Here is a 20,827-nt window from a genome sequence, read left to right as displayed (position 1 = left end):
TCAGTGAGCTCGCCGAGATGCCACCAAGAGACGAAACTGACCACATCCAGGCCCTGCTGTTTCTGAGGCCGCGTCTAGTATTCGTTACAGGGAAGCGATACGCAGCGAGACTGAGGGACTTGGTCTTACCGTCTAAGATAAAGGCCGTTGGTGAGCACACTTGTGCTGCGATTTGTGTTACCAGCTGCCTACAGCTAGGGTTTAAAATCTATGTGGAGCGCCCGCCGGGATGGACAGCTCGGAGAGCAGGTGGGGCTGGGCTCGAGGACGCCCGCGACAGTGATGCCCTGAATCCCTCATGTGTCTCAATCACGGACCAACTGGCGACTGGGGGCTCCACAGCCAGCACGTCTGTGGGGAGGGCAGGCCCGGGCGCCAAGCCCAACTCTGACAGTTGGAAGCCCCGTGACCTGGTCCTCTGCGTACTGAGGTTCACCCGCCTGTTCTGTGGAAGATGTATTTGCAAACTGTTCTAAAGGGGAAACGATCAGAGGAGGCTCCCTGGCATGTGGCAAGGACTCAAAAATAGAAAGTATTCTTACTTACAATCCTTTATGATTTAAACGTAAAAATCTTAAGTGGAAAAATAATTTTTAAAGTTCACCACTTATGCATAGTAATTTTTATGACAATAAGCGTTTTCAGAAAAAAATTGTCTTTAAAAGCAACTTCACTGCAAGAAATTCATGACGTGCTGCCCCGCCGTGCAGGTGAGGGCCCCGCGGCCGCAGGCAGTGGCTCCTTCCCCCTGGGGGCTCTGGGCCTCTCCTGACCCTGGCGTCTTGCCCTCACCTGCAGTTCCTTTCACCACCTGTGCTTTTAGCGTTTGACCTGGGGTTCTGAGAAATCATACCATTCAAGAGCATTTTAAATTCTGTCTAGTGTGCAGATGTTACCGTTCTCTCCTAGTCATTCCTGAAAACTCCCGTCTGACGAGATCCTCAGCAGCTCTGGTGCCGAGGTGAGACCGCTCAGTTCGGAATCCTCGAGCTGCCGTGTACCAGCTCCGTGAATCTGGGTGACAGGCTGCACCCCTAAGCCCCGGTCTCCTCGTCGATAAGATGGTGACGACCTCCCAGGGTTACGCTGAGGTCTGACCCACCCGTGGGGCGTTTGGCACATTGATGATCAACGTCTGGGTTTCACCCTCCGCCCTTTCTCACGTAAGCCATTTAGGCGGAGTGGGAATCACTTTACGAATGAGGTTTTCCAAGTAATTTTCCACAAATATAACTGGAGAAAAGTCCCGACAAGCTTGTCAAGTGTCTGACATTGTGGGGTGGGCCGCATGGTACGGGTGGACAGGGCGTCCGAAGACAGCGAGGCAGAAAAAGCCGGTGCGAGACACTTTCTGGGGCTGCAGGGGCGCCCCGTGGGGCGGGGATGCCCTGGGGCACAGCCGAGGGCGACACTTTAAGTCACCTGTGCCGGTCCCTTGGTGCCTGGCTCCCCACACACTCCCACATGGCTTCCCTGAAAGGGGTCCAGGACAGATGGTACCCAGCCTCTCCCGGAAAGGGTGACTTCAGTTCCCAAACATTTTCTAGGATTTTGCAAAGGACCTAAACAGACAAGCGGGACGACTGTTTCAGAATAGTAAAGGCATACTTTTTTATACGGTTTTAAATTACAATTTCGTCTTATTTTATACGCAGTCAATGCATCAGAATTCATCTTATAAAAACTTCTGGTATTTTAAGAAGTGTACATGGTAGAGTCGGCCTGTGATAAACAGGTGACAGCAGCTTCGGAGAAGCAGGAGTGGGAGTGAGGGTCATGCTGAGGGGGGTCCCGGGGCCCCGGACTTGCAGCTGGCGTCTCGAGGGAGCCCTGCGCCGACCAGGCCCAGGATGCGCGTCCAGCAACCACCAGCAAATAGCCCCGGCTCGAGCCCAGCCCCCAAGCCCAGGTGGGCCGGGCCAGCTCGGGAGTGAGAGCCCACCCTGGACAGAGAAGGCGGAGCCGAAGGAAGGACGTCCTCCCCGCAGCTGGGCAGCCCGAGGGGCGGCACTCACGCACGGGAGCTTCCAGCAGAGGAGAGGACAGACCGACGCAGCACCAGACGGCCCGACAGCCCAGCGGCCGAGGCCGCAGCAAGGCCGCCCGTGGTGGACGCTCCCACCCCGCTGCCCAAGGGGACACTGGCTGTGGCCACCATACCGCCCGGCAGCGGGGCGTCACAGCCAGTCCACGAGGCTGCAACCAGGGTCTCCACGAGACACGTGAGCGCAGCAGGCTCTGAAGGCCGGGTCCCGCCGGACTCCTGACCCCCGTGCCAGTGTCCACTGAAACGGCTTCTTCCCAGCCCCAGTCCTGGTTTGCTGGCGGCAGTGGAGACGCCTGTCAATACTCCTGACACCGGAGTCCATCTGCTGGCTTACAGGGCGGATGACGTCAGCTCTCTAGGGGCCCCGTCAGCTCTGGGGTCCCACGAACGCATTAAATGTGACGCAATGAGTCACCGTGGAGCTCGAGTTAGAAGCCGCATGCCCTGGCTTTCCAGCGCGTCACCAGGATCCTGAAGCAGGCCGGGACCCTAACATGACGCCACGAGGATACAGTACTATAATTTAGAGCATCAGTGATACACTCCAAATCATAGCTCTAAAAGAAGACACCTGGACGTCAGCACGTCGAGAGGGGGCAAGTCAACAGCTCTGCAACCCCAGTGCAAATGTAAAACGAACGTGAAACTCCATAGACTATTTCTATACGACTTCTCTGTGTCTGCAGATGACCCAAGACCCCAAGTTTCGTTTTCGGTTTACACAGTGAAAGGTTACTATCACATTCTGACCTGTAAATTGTATCTCCCTGCGAACACCCTCTCATCTCACTGGGTCCCGCTGCAGTCAGGACCTGAGTTTCTCTATTTGGTGACTCACACCTGTTTACTGTTTAGTTTATGCTTGGTTTCATAACCCACTGGGGGTAGCGACGTATCAGAGGAGTCCGCTGGGCTTCTGCTGCCTGGCCCAGCATGTGTACAGCTGTTCCTAGTCAGTAAGCACGTCGAGGTCTCGCTATATAATGCCGACCAGGAGAAGAGCGTTCACACACTCAACGCGACGGGCGCTTCCGTTAGTCTTCTAATGTCAGTGCTTAGCGCTGGGCAGGATTCTCTCTGGTGATGTAAAATGTAACATTTCTGAACAGACTTACAAGCCAGCAGCCACGAAGGGGAGACACGAACGTGCAGAACTGGCCGCCACGCGCTCGGCACCTCAGTGGAGGCCGCCACGACGCCCACGGCGACCGGAGGGTCCCCCTGCGGCTTCGAGCTTTGCCACCTGGCCCTGGAGTGCAGCGGGGCTGGGGGAAAGCGGGTCAGCATTCGGACCATTCCCTCTGTATGTCTGAAATAAACTAGAGGTGTTCTTTTCAGAAGGCTCTGAGGGGTCACTTACATCCGGTGATACTGAACGTCGAAATCAGAGGAAGGAAAATTTCTAAGGAATGGGCAGTTTGACTCTATTTTCTTCCTGAGGACGTTTAAGCTATTAGACCAAACACACGTCTTGAAAGCATGATGCCTCCCCTACAGCAAAATGAACAGCACGGCTGCCGGGGGTGGAGACTCGCCAGGCAGTCGGAGCACAGTGGGGAGTGGAGGCTGTGCCGGCCAAGGCCTCCCCTGGAGCCCCGTGCAGACCCGCTGGGCACAGTCCACTCGGTGTCCCCCGTGACGGAGCTGAACGTCCAGTGACGGAGCTGGACAACAGCGTGGCGAGCCTGCGAATGGCCTCGGGTTGCCCCCGCCGGCCGCCTGGGCCTCTGCGGCCACAAGCCACCAGCCGTCCTCCAGCATCGCCGGGGCTGCCTGCCGGCTCCCCGTCACCTTCCCCCAAAGCCCCCGCTCTCTCCGCTGTGGCTCCCCCTCCCGCCACGCTGCCATGTCCCCCACCCGGGCCTCCAGCAGCCCCGAGACCCCCGATGCCTGCTGTGCTCACTGCTCTACCCTCAGGAACCAGCGCAAGACATTCCTTCAATCAGCGAGAACTAACAATCGCTGATTTAAGGTGATTTAACAGTGGTAAGTTCAACGGGACACTGAAGACAGGCGTGAAAACACAGCCGGAGCAGTTTTTGGGTGCTGGCTTGTGTGAGGCAGTCTCCTAGGACCCGGGAAGAGATGGGGATGAAGCGCTAGTCCAGTGTGATCTGGGCTTCGAGCGTAAGAAACCTGATTCTCGCCCTGGGATTACTAGTTCACCTCTAACCATTTCTTAGCGTGCAAAGTGCCCGTCACCCGAACGAAGCTCCAAGGCTTGCTGTTCTGTGGCTTTACACGGCCAACATCCACGGCTGTTTTGGGTGATGCAGTTGTTCAAATCTTTCGCTTCTGTTTAAACAGAGAGGTCGTTTTCTCATAACTGAGTTTTGGGAGTTCTTCATCTATGTTGGTCACTAGTCATTTATCAGATATGTATTTTGCAAACATATCCTACAAACCTGTGGCTTGCCTTCATTTTCTTAACAATGTCTGTCGAAGAACGTAGGATTTTTACCTTTAAGTCTAGTTTATCAATTCTTTTCTTATACAATTTGTACTGTTTGTGACCTACAAAATCGTTGCCTAACTAACTCAAGCCTACAAAGGTTTTCTTCTAGAAATTTTATACTTTTGGTTTTTCATTTAGGTCTATGACCAATTTGAGTTAATTTTTATAAGAGTGAGAGAGATTAGTTTAGGCTCTTTCTGCATATGGCTGTTCAAATGTTCTGGGTCCCCTAGAGAAATGGAAATAAAAACAAAAATAAACGAATGGGACCTAATGAAACTTAAAAACTTTTGCACAGCAAAGGAAACCATAAACAAGACGAAAAGACAACAGTCAGAATGAGAGAAAATATTTGCAAATGAAGCAGCTGACAAAGGACTAATCTCCAAAATTTACAAGCAGCTCATGAAGCTCAACATCAAGAAAACAAACAACTCAATCCAAAAATGGGCCGAAGACCTAAACAGACATTTCTCCAAAGAAGACATACAGACTCTGCCAACAAACACAGGAAAGGATTCTCAACATCACTAATCATTAGAGAAATGCAAATCAAAACTACAATGAGGTATCATCTCACACCGGTCAGAATGGCCATCATCAAAAAATCTACAAACAGTAAATGCTGGAGAGGGTGTGGAGAAAAGGGAACACTCTTGCACTGTTGGTGGGAATGTGAATTGGTACAGCCACTATGGAGAACAGTATGGAGGTTCCTTAAAAAACTAAAAATAGAACTACCATACGACCCAGCAATCCGACTACTGGGCATATACCCTGAGAAAACCATAATTCAAAAAGAGTCACAATGCTCATTGCAGCTCTATTTACAATAGCCAGGACATGGAAGCAACCTAAGTGTCCATGGACAGACGAATGGAAAAAGATGTGGCACATATATACAATGGAATATTACTCAGCCATACAAAGAAACAAAACTGAGTTATTTGTAGTGAGGTGGATGGACCTAGAGTCTGTCATACAGAGCGAAGTAAGTCAGAAAGAGAAAAACAAATACCATATGTTAACACATATATATGGAATCTAAAAAGAAAAAAAATGGTCATGAAAAACCTAGGGGCAAGACGGGAATAAAGACGCAGACCTACTAGGGAATGGACTTGAGGATACGGGGAGGGGGAAGGGTAAGCTGTGACAAAGTGAGAGAGTGGCATGGACATATATACACTACCAAATGTAAGGTAGATAGCTAGTGGGAAGCAGCCACATAGCACAGGGAGATCAGCTCGGTGCTTTGTGACTGCCTGGAGGGGTGGGATAGGGAGGGTGGGAGGGAGGGAGATGCAAGAGGGAGGGGACATGGGAACATATGTATATGTATAACTGATTCACTTTGTTATAAAGCAGAAACTAACACACCGTTGTAAAGCAACTATACTCCAATAAAGATGTTTAAAAAATATGTTCTGGGTCCCATTTATTTAAATAATCATCCTTTCTGCATTGGATTTCCTTGGCATCTGTATAAAAAATCAACTGACATCTTGGTAACAAACTGACATCTTGGTTAACAGAAAGTCTTCCAATCCACGTGCACAATACGGTTCTCATGTATAGACTGTCCTTGAGTTTTCTTCATTGTCTTACACTTCCCAGCATACAAATCCTACACATACTTTGTTAGATATATCCTTAAGCATTTCATGGGTTTTTTTTTTTTTTGGTGCTTTATAAATGGTACATTTTTAAATGTCAATTTCTAATTGCTCATTGCTAGTATATACAAGCATGAGTAATTTTTGTATATGGCTATCATAATGTGCAACTTTGGTAAACTCACTTATTAAATCTTAGTAGAGAGTTAAATTTTTGGTAGAGCCTTTGGGATTTTATATGGAGACAATCATATCATCTATTAAAACAAGAGACAGTTTTGTTTCTTCCTCTTTTCTGGTCTACCGAGGTTTTATGCTGTTTTTAGATGCCATTTTGCTAATATATATTTTTCCTGAACATGGTTATTTAATGAGGTTTTCAAAAATAATAGCATTTGGGCTGTGTTTTAATATACTCTCATAAAAATTTAAGCTCATCTATTATACACTCTTCATATGTGTAATTTTATGTGTGTATTCTTAGTCTGCATTCACTGTTTTGTATTATTTACTATTTTTGCCAACAGTTTTTCCATTTTATTTACTTTTCAAAGGATCAGCTTTTGAATTTACTGCTTATTCAATCAGTGTAAGTATCATCTGCTCGTGTGGACATTTGTGTGCAAGAATCAGCTAAAGTTTATGACAAACCATGAGTGGATGACTTAAAAACAGAAGCGCGTCCCACCCTCAACAGCACTGCTTTTGATTTACTCTAATGTATGCAGTGTGCTGTGGATTTAAATTCACTTTATCGTGTCTGCTTATTGAAGCAGGACTCAATCAGTATATTCAATCAGTATATATCCAACTTTTACGTTTTCCTTTATCTTTTCTTTCTCTTACTTTCCTTTGGTCTTGCCTTTTTCTTCTAAACGTTTTAGTTGGATGCCAACCTCATTTGTTTCGTTTCTTTTTACCAGTGCACAGCCCCGGTTTGATCTGCAAGGCACTGCCTAACACATAAGCCGGTGGAGGTGGAGTTTCCATCTGCTGACGGCTCCCGGGAGGTGGTGTCTTAGCGGGAGACTCTCAGTGTTCGCATGGAGGCTGCTTCTGACCACTGGCTTCCCCTGACCACGGCCCCTCTTGGGATGTTATCCCTGTATTGGGTCAGATTGCCGCTACATGGGGTCCTTCTAACAGAACAAGAAAGCTGCTGGGGGCAGGTGGAATTTTTAGGTCTCTGACTCAGAATTCATCTCAGGAGCAGTTAACACACTGCTGCTTGCTTTCCCCATTGGTGTGGCCCTCCCAGTGGAAGGGGCAGAGGAGGTGCCACCCCTTCCTGTTTCCTTTGGGTGCTTTCAGTGGTGGTACAGGCCATGTAAGAATGACTATTTCTCTAACTTAGCTTTAAGACATTTCTAACAATGCGATTATTGACAATAATACAAAGGTCAAAATAATTAAACTGTGAGTGTAAAAGTTACATATCTAAGTGGGAGCCTAAGCTAAATCTCATCCAGAGGCCACGTTAGCAACACACTTGGGTAATTGCTGTCACAGGCAATTGGTTTATGCTTTCACACTTCTCCATGCTAAGTAACTCGTGCAGGGCAAGATCTTATTATTAATTTTCTCTACAATTCCATTACTCAGAAATTTCTGTTCTATCATTCTTTTTTTAAGCAAAGTTTCCTTTTTTCTCGCTTTGTACATTTATTTTATTTTTTCATTCAGTTTTTGCTGCGTTGGTCTCCGCCGCTGCGCGTGAGCCCTCTCCAGCTGTGGCGAGCAGGGGCTACTCTTCGTTGTGGTGCACGGGCCTCCCATTGCGGTGGCCTCTCTCCTTGCAGAGCACGGGCTCTAGGCACACAAGCCTTAGCAGCTGTGGCTTGTGGGCTCTAGAGCGCAGGCTCCATAGTTGTGGTGCCTGGGCTTAGTTGCTCCGCGGCATGTGGGATCTTTCCCAGATGAGGGCTCAAACCTGTGTCCCCTGCATTGGCAGGCAGATTCTTAAGCACTGCGCCACCATGGAAGCCCTGTGCTATCATTCTTGAAAAGCTTGGGAGAAGTTTCCTTTACCATATTAGCAATTACACCCGCATAGCTGCCAGCTTTACTCCAGGGACACGTTTATTATTATTATTATTATTTTTTGCGGTACGCAGGCCTCTCACTGTTGTGGCCTCTCTCATTGCGGAGCACAGGCTCTGGACGCGCAGGCTCAGCAGCCATGGCTCACAGGCCCAGCCGCTCCATGGCACGTGGGATCTTCCCGGACCGGGGCACGAACCCGTGGAACCCGTGTCCCCTGCATCGGCAGGTGGACTCTCAACCACTGCGCCACCAGGGAAGCCCCCAGGGACACATTTTTTACCGTGTACTTTATAAATCATAATTCGATCACTGACATGTCTTCATTTTCAATTGTGGTACTACCATCACGGTTATAATTTAATAGAATTATGAACATAACGTGAACCTGCTCGCCTGGAAAAGCTGCCAGTCAATACTCATGGCAGGCCGTGTGGTTCGCGTGCTGTCCCGCTCCTGAGGGTCACGGACGGGGGCTCACGTCGCAGACAGGGACCTGCTCCCCACAGACGTGCTGACGCCACACCACAGTGAGTCCTGCTTCAATAAGCAGACACGATAAAGTGAATTTAAATCCACAGCACACTGCATACATTAGAGTAAATCAAAAGCAGTGCTGTTAAGGGTGGGACGCGCTTTTGTTTTTAAGTCATCCACTCATGGTTTGTCATAAATTTTAGCTGATTCTTGCACACAAATGTCCACACGAGCAGATGATACCTACACCCTGAAATAATACTTAATATAGAAATTACCTATGTGAGGGACATGGCCACAGAGGAGAAAGGATGTTACCAACAGACAGCAAGTTTACAGGCTTAAGAGTCACTGAAAATCACGGCCAATCAATCTTTCTGAACCAACGCGGGCAGGGGTCTTGGGGTTGCGTCGCACTGGCCTAGCTCGCCTGAGGCGCTGCCCCTGAGCTGACTCGGTGGCGCCTGTTGGTGACGCTGGCTCCGTCTCAGCTTCCTGAAGCTGCACTGGACACACAGCTCACGAGGGCCGGATTTTAACTTTGTCCAGGAATTTCCAGGAACATTTAAAGTTTGCTAAGCTGGAGTCTGCTATGCTGAGGCTGCAAAGTGACAGGCAAGTGAAACTTTCTACGCTCTTGGAGAAAATGAAATATTGATCACTTATCAAAAGAAACAGCGACCGGGGCCTAAGTAGGCTGCAGGTTCTGAATCCGAAATCACCCCTCCCGCTCTGACGCTCCAGCACCCACTGCAGGTGACAGCTCCAAACACACACGTCACTGCAAAGTGCCCAGTGACCACGCCTCAGAAAGCCTTTACCAGCTTCAATTCCCCAGAATTCCAGTATCTGTATAATAAAATGCATTTGTGCACACGCAGGGTAAGGTAGGAGAGCCTCTCTGTTTTCAGGAAAGTGAAAATGCAAGATCAAAGACTCAAAAACCAGCACGTTCTACTCAATAAGTCACATTCTTTCTGAAAACTAAGATGAGATGACACAAGAGCCATAAGCAAACAGGGAAAATAAGAGAATAGTGTTGCTGCAGAGTGTGCAAAGCCAGTTAAGTCTCCTGAACGGAAAAGGCTGCTTATTAACCGCACCCGTTGTGATAGGTCAAGGCTGAGGGCAAACAGAGAACATCAACCGAGCCACTTCCCTGAAAAAAGCTCCAGGGTGCAATACTCTAAGCACTTTATTCAATAAAAAATGCTTTTAAAACAGTACTCTGGTGATTGGGAAACACCGCCATCATCCGTCAGCCTAACGCAGCGAAGTTCAATAAGCGAAATAATGAACCGTTCAGATGATTTTCCTCGGGCTCTGGGGACCTGCAAACACTGCATCGACAGAGTGCTTTAAAAATTATGATGAAGTTGAGTCTTTTCATTTTTAGATGTAAAGCACGTGTTAGGGATTTCTTAAAGGTTATTTAATGCTTTGCACTTTTAATCATGGTCCAATTTCCAAAGTGGGAAGAAAGTTTGAAGTAAAAACTTTAAACATAAGATTAGCAGTCTCTATTTAGTGCTGGGAATCTTGGGATCAGTGAAACCCTCTCTACTGTGAAGTCCTGCTTTAAGATTTCGAAAGTGTTGTAACATAAAAACCTAAAGATAAAAAAATCCCAGGTATTTTCAACAAAATTTTTATTTACTTTTGGGAGGTAATAAGGTGAATACGTAATACAGGATTTTTGAAACTTCCGATACAATTTTCCTTGGGAAACGTCTGTGGTCTAAGTTCCCCATGCTCAGGACGGGACAAGCACACGTTCCAGTATGCAATCACGCGGAACTTGAGAGAACCTCTAGAATGCTAGACTGTGAAAGACAATGTGCTTAACCTTCCTTTGTAAGAAAAAGCGGTGGTGCATGTCCTCTCGGAGAGCGCCACCGGGACCCGGTACCTGTCTCAAGGCCGACAGGGCGCGGCAGGATGACAGGTGCAGCTCCTGTGCATCCTAACCACCCACCCCATCAGCCGCGGCCGCCACATCTGCTGGGACCACTGAGCTGTGCACGTCCTCCTAGGTTCCCCGTCACCCAGTAAAAACATCTGGTACACACACACGATTCCAAAAGTCATACTGAGCTGTGGCTGCAAAGAGATTCTCACACACCTATTGGTTAACATAATCTATAAAACAGAGCAGTGGTGACGATGAAGGGGACCTTGAGCTCCCGCCCACCGCGTAACTGACCTGGGACGTGGCGCCTGGAATATGCGCCCTGAAGACAGCGGGGTGCTTCCACACCCCCTGCTTTCCCCTCTGTACAGTGACTAAGCTACCCTGTGGAGCGACTCAGCAACTGACCACACCGCAGGCAGCCCCAGTTTCCACGGGCTCTCCTAACACTTCCTGGGAAGAGAGGCATGGTGTCTCACAAAAAGGAAAAGCATCTAACTCCGAGACACCACCCGGCTAAATCACAGGGACAGCTCCTCCCGGACCAGCTGGGGATGCAGTGACGGGGATGCGGTACCGAGGCCCCGTGTCGATGAGGTTTATCTCAGGTCACCACCACACCTTCCGGCCCCGCTCCAATTGGATCAGCAGTGCCGTCCCACCACCTCCCAGGCCTGGGGTTCCGTCTGCCACGATGCACAGAGCCCAGGTCCCAGAAGACGGAATGAAAGCACAGACTCTGCACATGACAGAAGCACTGCGTGGCTGGGACACGTCACACAGCGTGGACGAAAAGTCAGAGGGCATTGGGAGGGCAAAGCTGGCGAGGGCCATAGTCACTTGAGATCAGGTGCAGAGCTGCTGCTTTTCCTTCAGCTTTTTCATTCTTTCTGGTTGAATACCAAAATTCTGACTCATTATAAAAGCAGTTAAGTTTACTGTAACCGCTTCAAATAATAAACAGTGCTTGGAAAACAGAACGTCCCCGTCACCCCCGTCACAGGGGTGCACCCAGCCCACTAGCTGCTCGAGACCAAGACGAGTGTTGGCATCGGGCAGAACTGGACACAGGCCGGGGCAGAGGTCAGGCCTGTGGGCACCACGCAAGCGGCCAGACTTGAGGGCCTCATATCTGGAAATCACCATGAGGCTCAGGCCCACTTCGTAGAGCGGGAAGGTGTCAGGCACGGGGCAGGCACCACGGGCTCTGGAGCAGACGGCTGCCAGCAAGAGAGTGCCAGGGACAGTGGCACAGCTGCGCGCAGGAGCCCTGGAGAGTGAACTGGGGGAGGGAGGCCGGTCCTGCGGTGTGGCGCCAGGGGGCTGGGCCTGGAGAGATGTCCTCAAGGCAGGTGCCCTTGCCTCCTAACTCTGGGCACCAAGACTGGAGGCGTGACCCCGAGGTCACAGCAGTGGTGACAACCACAGAGAAAAGAGGAAACGCTGAGTTTCAGTGGAGATGAAGGACCAAGTGGGAATGTTCTCAGCTTTCCATGTTGAAAAAAAACCAAACTTTCATCTTTTTGGCTGTTTTTTCACCACCTATAAGCTCTGACATGACTAACAACATGTTATAATTTCTAAATTGACAAAACAAAGGTGGTGCTGGGAAAACTGGACAGCTACATGCAAAAGAATGAAATTAGAACATTCTCTAACACCACATACAAAAAAGAAACTCAAACTGATTAAAGACCTAAATGTAAGACCAAAACCCATAAAACTCCTAGAAGAAAGCATAAGCAGAACTCCCTTTGACATAAATCGTAGCAATATTTTTTTAGATGTCTCCTAAAGCAAAGGAATTGAAAGGAAAAATAAACAAATGGGACCTAATTAAGCTTAAAAGCTTTTGCACAGCAAAGGAAACCATCAGCAAAACGAAACAAGCTATTGAATGGGAGAAAATATTTGCAAGTGATACGACCGATAAGGAGTTAACATCCAAAACATATAAACAGCTCATACAACTCCACATCAAAAGACAAACAACCTGATTAAAAAATGGGCAGAAGACCTGAACAGACATTTCTCCAAAGAAGACATACAGATGGCCAACAGGCACATGAAAAGATGCTCAACATCGCTAATTATTAGAGAAATGCCAATCAAAACCACGATCAGACAACACCTCACACCGGTCGGAATGGCTATCATCAAAAAGACAAGAAATAACAAACGTTGGCAGGGATGTGGAGAAAGGGGAACTCTTGTGCACTGTTGGCGGGAGTGTAAATTGGTGCAGCCACTGTGGAAAACAGTATGGAGGTTCTTCAGAAAACTAAGAATAGAACTACCATATGACCCAGCAATTTCACTCCTGGCTATATATCTGAAAAAAACGAAGACACCAATTCAAAAAGATACATATACCCCAATGTTTGTAGCAGCATTATTTACAATTGCCAAGATATGGAAGCAACCTAAGTGTCCATCAGCAGGATAAAGAATGGATAAAGAAGATGTGGTATATATATACAATGGGATACTATGCAGCCATAAAAAAGAATAAAATTTTGCCATTTGCAGCAACGTGGATGGACTTGGAGGGTGTTATGCTAAGTGAAATAAGTCAGACTGAGAAAGACAAATACTGTATGATACCACTTACATGTGGGAAATCTAAAGAATACAGCAAACTAGGAAATATAACAAAAAACAGACTCACAGATATAGAGAACAAACTAGTGGTTACCAGTGTGGGGAGGGATAGGGGATGGGACAAGATGGGGGAGGGGAGTAAGAGGTACAAAATATCATGTATAAAATAAGCGACAAGGATATATTGTACAACACGGGGAATACAGCCAATCTTTTTTAAAAAATAATCTTTTATTTATTTATCTATTTTTGGCTGCACTGGGTCTTCCTTGCTGCACACGGGCTTTCTCTAGTTGCGACAAGCGGGGGCTACTCTTTGTTGCAGTGCACGGGCTTCTCGTTGTGGTGGCTTCTCTTGTTGCAGAGCATGGGCTGTAGGCACGCGGGCATCAGTAGTTGTGGTGCGTGGGCTCAGTAGTTGTGGCTCACGGGCTCTAGAGCACAGGCTCAGTAGTTGTGGCGCACGGGCTTAGAGGCTCTGAGGCATGTGGGATCTTCCCAGAGCAGGGCTCGAACCCGTGTCCCCTGCATTGGCAGGTGGATTCTTAACCACTGTGCCACCAGGGAAGAAACCCAGCCAATCTCTTACAAGAACTATAAAAGGAGTATAACCTTTAAAAATTGTGAATCACTAACTATCCTGTACACCTGTAACTTACATGACATTGTACATCAGCTCTACTTCAATTAAAAAAGAAAAGGAAATACCTATGTAACTAAAGCTTCAAAAGTAAATTTGCTCTCAAACAATAAAGCTGTGTTAGGAGCTGGTAAATGCCCTGAGCCTGCTGGTGCACTCAGGGTTTATCATTAGGAAGTGAGAATGCCGTAGCTGGGGCCCCCTCGCTTTGCACCCTGAGACTGTCAGGGGCGCTGCTGACAGCACTGGGCCTCACCTCATATCCTGAAAGCACGTCAAAAGGAAAGATTTACAAGACTCAGTGGTTCTCAGTTGTGGGTGCAACTTACTGGATTTTCAGAATGGAGAAACGTCAGTCCCACCAGGCCTGCTGGAAAATCAGCACTTCTAGAACTGAGGATGTGTATAGAGAACGGCAAGTATGAAAAAAACAAAACAAAGCTAGTAGTCCATGGGATATGTAGACAGGGTTAAGAACCCGTGCCGGTGGTCCACCTGTAGCCCCCAGGGGTCTGCAGACGAGGCTGTGCGGGCACTTTTGGGAACGAGAGTACTGTCGTGGAAACCAGAGGAGGGACACCGCCGGCTGTTGCCGAGCAGGAAGGCTGCACAGCACAGAGGAGCCTGCCCGTGGGCAGCAGAGGGGCCCCTCCTGGACGCAGAGCCAGGGGTTGCGGGAGTGCTGTCAGGGAGGAAGGACTCTTCTCTTTGGAAATAAACTTGTTAATGGGATCGGCAGGGTCCTCTCTTGAAGACATTAGGTCAGAGTTCTTAAAACCTTTGATTGAAGGCATTTTTTGAGGTTACTTACTTATATGATCCAGTTTTACAAGATATTTGAAGAAGTCTGATGACTTTACAGAATTATCAGAACCCTGAGTGCAAAGGGTAGATGAGAAAACTATACATAAAGTACACTAAGGGGGCTTCCCTGGTGGTGCAGTGGTTGAGAATCTGCCTGCCGATGCAGGGGACACGGGTTCGTGCCCCGGTCTGGGAAGATCCCACATGCCGCAGAGCGGCTGGGCCCGTGAGCCATGGCCGCTGAGCCTGCACGTCCGGAGCCTGTGCTCCGCAACGGGAGAGGCCACAACAGTGAGAGGCCCACGTACCGCAAAAAGAAAAAAAAAAAGTACACTAAGATTGTACAGGAAGTGGACAAATTAATTTAATAATAATTTTTATCAACCTAAAAATCAAAGAATGACTGACGTAAAGTCAGAAATGACTCATTTATCACACTTAAGATTTTACCATTTCTGTCTTCTGTAGATTTTTGAAATTATTTACATCCTAATTCTGTTTTGAAACACATACATCGTATCTAAATTCTGGCAAAAATAACTGGAAATTTAACGTGCAAATCTGAAGATTCACTTGGAGAGAAGAGGACACGGGAGGGTGCAGCCTGCAGACCTTACGGAGTCAGTAAGCTCCCTGAGTCCGCTCACGGCTTTCCTGGAACTGACTCGAGGCTGTTCTGGGACGTGTGGGCACAACCACGCAAGGCCTGGGTCAGGGCAGGGGTCCCACCAGGAGGGAGCTGGCCAGATTTCTGGCCTGTGGCGAAAGCCCGCACTGGAAACCACCGTCAAGCCCCCTCCTCACTCCACAAGAAACTCCTCAGGCCCGGAGCCCGATGAGCCCTCGGAGAGGCGCCGTCTGCACCCCGAGGACCCGTCGGGATTGGGCCGCTCGGCCCGACTGACCTCATCGGGGCTGGAGGCCTGGTAGGTGCGGTTGTCGTCGCTGAAATCCTGGTCGGCCTCGGCGAACTCGGTCTCCCCGGCCGCGCCGCGGGCCTCGTACACGGGGGTCACGTTGTGACACAGGGCGACAGCCTTCACGGCCTCGTGGACCCGGCTGCTCACGCTTTTCCTGACCTTGGGCGCTGAGGACTGGGCTTTTCTTGGGGGTGTTGAACTGGCGTTGTTTCCACTGGTCTGAGACTGCGTCTGTCAAACACAGCACGCCAAAGAATTAGAGACAGCAGAGCCGATGCTGGGATGAGTAACACGCATGGCTTTGATGGGCTGCTTAGCCTTAGCCAGGAGTAAGTAGACCAGCTCAAGACGATTACCTCTGCCATGCGCCCCACTGGGGTGACAAGTTACCCTTTTATCCTTGTACTACAAAGTGCTTTGACATTTCCCAGTCGTCGAGTAACCAAAATATTTGCTATAATACTCAAAATCTCACCATCTCCTTTGAGTAGATTCACTGTAACCATGGCATGAATTTGCTAACTCCTTTCTAAAAGCAAAGTTGAAAACAGAATGGAATAGGATACTCACAAAGTTTCTCTTTAAAAACTGCTGGGCATAAAATGGTATACAGCTGGGCTTCCCTGGTGGTACAGTGGTTAAGAACCTGCTTGCCAATGCAGGGGCACGGGTTCGAGCCCTGGTCTGGGAAGATCCCACATGCCACGGAGCAACTAAGCCCATGCGCCACAACCACTGAGCCTACGCTCTAGAGCCTGCGAGCCACAACTACTGAAGCCCGCGTGCCACAACTACTAAGCCCACGTGCCACAACTACTGAGCCCGCAAGCCACAACTACCGAACCTGTGCGCCTAGAGCCCGTGCTCTGCAATAAGAGAAGCCACCACAATGAGAAGCCTGCGCACCGCAATGACGAGCAGCCCCCGCTTGCTGCAACTAGAGAAAGCCCACGCACAGCAATGAAGACCGAACGCAGCCAAAAATAAATAAATAAAAACCAAAAAAACAAACATTTATTAAAAAAAAAGTATAAAGCTAAAAGCAGGAAAACATGATTATGAACGTTCCCTTAATACTATGAACTCATCCAGCTTTGCAACAGTCTCTGAAGTTAAGAGTGTCGGGTTTGTAGATAATAATCATCAGATACAATAATCACCGCTGTGGGAGGAAAAGCGACCCTCCTGTCATATTTCAAAACTGTTCCCTTGAAGCCACGACCCACTCCTCCGGATGTGCCTGACAGCCCTGGACAGACGTCTCCGCTGGCGTTCACCTGGTGGGGGAGGGCCTGGGAGGACCCCAACCCCAAGGCCCATCAGACACTTCAGACCTCAGGGGAGCTCCCGACAACCCTTAGAAAGCTAGGCCCCTGCTTCTGGGCAGCTGTGCAGAGCCCATCAAATCACAGTGCCGGCTAATGAGGGGCAGCTCCTCTGCTCAGCTGGTGCCCCTTCCAGCCCGCGCCTCCGACCCACGCCTGCGTCCTGCCTGCCCCGCCGCTAGCGCAGCTGAGCAATGCGGCGGCCTCTTCCTGCCGAATGTGCCGTGTTTACTGACGGCTGTATTGTTTCACTCCACACAAATTCCACTCACGACCATGTCCTCATCACCAAATGCTTCCAGTGGGTAAACATGATCGGGTTACACAAGATCTGTGTTACGTTACTGTGGACCTAGCAGACAATTATCATCTTAAACATGAACCGTAAGGAATAAAATCAGTTTCGCGTGAAAGGACTGTCTGCCTAGCTAACCAACACACAGCTTTTGGTAAAAAGATTTTTAAATTCTTAGAGGGAGTTATATTCGCTGTATTTATATGACTCATCTTTTCTGCTTTTACTGTTTTTTCTAGTAAAATAACTTATTTGGAATTATTAAAATCATATTCATGGGTAATATAAATTCATATTTTTTAAAACAGATGTTACCTGGTACTATTTAATCTAGACATAGATTACAAGAAGGGAAGTCGTATTCCTTCCCCTTTAAAGTATTCTATTAATAAATATTCTAGGTTACAAAATACTCTGTATTAAAATGAATGACATCCAAATTAATAAAATGCTTGGTTTTAAGTGTTCATGCACGTATGTGTGCTTCTGGGCACGTATGACCACACATATAATAAATACATACTCATATAAGATTGTTTTCATTTGACAGCATCTCAAAAGTAAAGTACATGCCAGACTGGTGCACATTACAGAAAAAAGAGACGGTTTTCACAAAACTGAATATAAGGCTGACAACATACAAGGAAGAACTGCAGAGGGCAAGGGTAATTCAGTCCAGTCTTCGTGAAATCAAGTGGGAAACAAAGGCCTGCAAACAAGAACCTGCCGGCCTCGGCAGGTGAGGGCGCTGGTGCAGCCCAGGGAGCCTGCTGGCAGCAGGGAGACATCACAGCCCGTGAGTGCTCTGTGCGTGCCAACCCCACACACCTCGCTCAGCTCCTCAGGAGAGAAAAGGCCTCAGGAAGTGGTCCTGAATCGATGCCCTGGGATGGCTGGGTTTGATGACACCGAATCAGTGACTGCAAGTTATACAATGGGTAAGAAGAAACCCAGTGACTGAAACACAAGCCCTACTTGGGAAAGGGCCGTGGAAACCACACAGCCGAAAATAAACTGGAAGGTGGCTTATGTCCTCACCGCTCCATGGTCTTCGCCTGACCTGGGCACCCAGCGGACCTGACACACCTAACGTCGGGAGCCTGAAAGGTTGGGAGGATCCCAGCCCAGACGCCCTGGCAGAGAACGGATGCTGTAACCACCAGGCTGCGCCCTCACGTGAAAGAAACAATTCCTCTTCCTGTAGAAGCTCCGGTGAAAAAGACAAGATTGAGGTTTATGTCTTAAAAAAACAAAAAAACAACAACAAAAAAAAACCCCTGTCCTTATCTATGAGAGATACAGACTACATATTTACAGATGAACTAATGTGATATTATATTCAAGTTTCACCTCAAAATAACAATCTGAAGGACAATGGCTATGATGAAACAGGATCAGCTGCGCGCTGATAATCGTGGAAGTTGAAGGGCAGAAAAATTACGGTTCCTACTTTTGTTTACTGAAAAGGTTAAAAATATGTACCTTTAAAAAATATGAGAAAGCCTTATTAATTATGAGGAAAAACAGAGGGATTGTTAAGAAACATATCTGACGCAGGATTCCACTCGATACTCTTAAAAATACTATGTTTACTGAGTGATTTATACAAATAATCCACTAAGAAAATTGAATAAGAATAAACGATTTAAGGTCGTTAAGCCTACGGTTACACCATACAGAAATTTTAATTTAAAATTAGTCCAAAATCTGTTTCTTGATTTATAAATGAATGATGAGTAATGCCTCAGCATCATCAGAGAAGGTGCCACGCTGCAGGTCAAGCAGGTAACAGGCTCCGTGTCACTCAGCAGCACCGGGTACTTTTGCCAGAAGATCCCTGCAGGACTGAACCGGCTCACCTGTGAGTAGGAATTCATGAGCTGGTTCTGGATCTCATCCATCGTGTCCGTCCCGTAAGACACGGTGCCCAGATGCAGCCGCTTAAATACCATCTCGTTCCGGGTGAGGGTTCCTAGGACAGAAGCAGCAAGGACACCGTCAACTCGGGTGGCCCATCAGGCAGATCGAGGCCGCACCCCACACGCCCCACGCCCAGGGCTGGATGCGCTCTGCACCTGTGAACACGCTGCTCGGCCACACAAAGTGTCCTCCAGCGTCACCTGCACTATGTTTTCATTTCACTAGTGAGGACCAGAGCTTTCTTCCTGGAACGTCAGGTTCCCCTTTCAGTAACTTTTAGTAACGGCAAGCGTTCCGGTTCTGTGGAGAAGGTCTGGACTCTGTCTTCCAGTTCTGAGTCACTCTCTTTGTAACTACACCCTAGAACGCTGCCTGAGAGACCAGTGCGTTGGTCCGTTTCAAATAAGTCTATTTCGAAAAATTAAGTATTTTTCGTTGAACAGAAACCATGCATTTAGGCCTTGGCATCCACGTGTGTCGTACGGAGAGGAGGTGAGGAAGGAGAGGCGTTTTCTCTCCAGCTGGTCTCTAGCCTGTGAGCCCCGGTGCGGGCCCTCTGCATCTGCCCTGGCACTGCCCACCAACCCAGGCAGGTCAGTTTTAGGTTTCAGCTTCCATTCAAAAGATACACAACCAAATGCAGTGAAGTAACAGCAATGAACAGAAGGGCAGCAGAGGTAATGCCGTGTATTTCAAAACCTTGGTGAACTTCCATTAAAAGTGGCACATAAGGGCTTCCCTGGTGGCGCAGTGGTTGAGAGTCCACCTGCCGATGCAGGGGACACGGGTTCGTGCCCCGGTCCGGGAAGATCCCACATGCCGCGGAGCGGCTGGGCCCGTGAGCCATGGCCACTGAGCCTGCGCGTCCGGAGCCTGTGCTCCGCAACGGGAGAGGCCACAACCGTGAAGGGCCCACGTACCGCCAAAAAAAAAAAAAAAAAAAAAAGTGGCACGTAAGTTCCCAGTGTTATTGATCTTGTGACCCTGACAGGAGACCCTAAACACTGCATCTAGCACTTAATATGAAAGCACACACGCACACAGCCTCGGCTGCTCTGGTTTTACAGAAGGAGAGCCACACGGTGTGGTGCAGGGAGAACTCCCTGTAAACCCCGGCACCGCGAGCTACGAGCTGTCCCCCCCAACCCTGTCCCCGGGATTTCTGCACCTGTTTCAAAGCACAGAGAAGGGTCACCCACGGGCACCGACGTAGTTAAGGGTGTGAATATGAACAGAGAGCCACGCGGTCACAGTAAAAGTCGGACCTTTTACGTGTCTATGAGACACCACAGTAACTAAGTTTTGTTTTCTTTGGCCCACACAATGTTGAAAATATAATACAAACTGTTTTCATATCTACCTGTGACTCCGTGCCCATTACTTAGGACTAGTGTTCAAAGCAAAATAGCTCATTTGACAGGACCCACCCCAGCACTCAGAGGTTATTTTAAAATAAAGGGAAAATCTATAATTTACAATGACTATTTAGAGATTGTTTTAGCAAACACTCCCTAAAGAGTGTCTATAACATATTATCCAGGGTTTCATAAATTCCAAAGAGCAGCTACTGTCAGGGACGCTTGTCACTTTTATAAATTCTGCCTTTTACAAAATTCTATGTAGCCCCTTTAATAAATGGCTCCTATGGTTCTTTGATTAACAGAATCAAAATTACATGAGAAGTGCAGTTTAAAGGGTTTTTGCTGGTTATGCCATCCTAATTAAAGAATAACTAACTTAAATACTAGGGTATATTAAATAATGTAGTTAGCAACAAT

At 48.2% G+C, this 20,827-nt stretch overlaps 1 protein-coding gene across 15 annotated transcripts in view; it reads right to left on the bottom strand.

The window, feature by feature from the left end:
* The window catches only part of ATP9B (ATPase phospholipid transporting 9B), a 216,946-nt gene that overhangs the window by 27,863 nt on the left and 168,256 nt on the right, over positions 1 to 20,827 (bottom strand). For all 15 annotated transcript variants that reach the window (XR_003435307.1, XR_003435308.1, XM_027118809.1 and 12 more), the window contains 2 exons: positions 18,989 to 19,101; positions 15,495 to 15,740 (listed from right to left, as the gene is read on the bottom strand). Coding sequence is in view for 13 of the 15 variants with exons in the window: in XM_027118809.1 (XP_026974610.1) it covers positions 15,495 to 15,740; positions 18,989 to 19,101 (359 nt within the window). In the remaining 2 variants the exon portion in view is untranslated. The remainder of the gene's footprint in view (positions 1 to 15,494; positions 15,741 to 18,988; positions 19,102 to 20,827) is intronic.

This window comes from Aethalodelphis obliquidens, unplaced genomic scaffold (genome assembly GCF_003676395.1).
Source record: "Aethalodelphis obliquidens isolate GAN/ISIS:26980383/991018 unplaced genomic scaffold, ASM367639v1 scaffold19, whole genome shotgun sequence".
In the NCBI taxonomy this organism is placed as follows: domain Eukaryota; kingdom Metazoa; phylum Chordata; class Mammalia; order Artiodactyla; family Delphinidae; genus Aethalodelphis; species Aethalodelphis obliquidens.
Note: the sequence above shows the minus strand (reverse complement) of the source record. Positions and strands in the feature narration are given on the sequence as shown.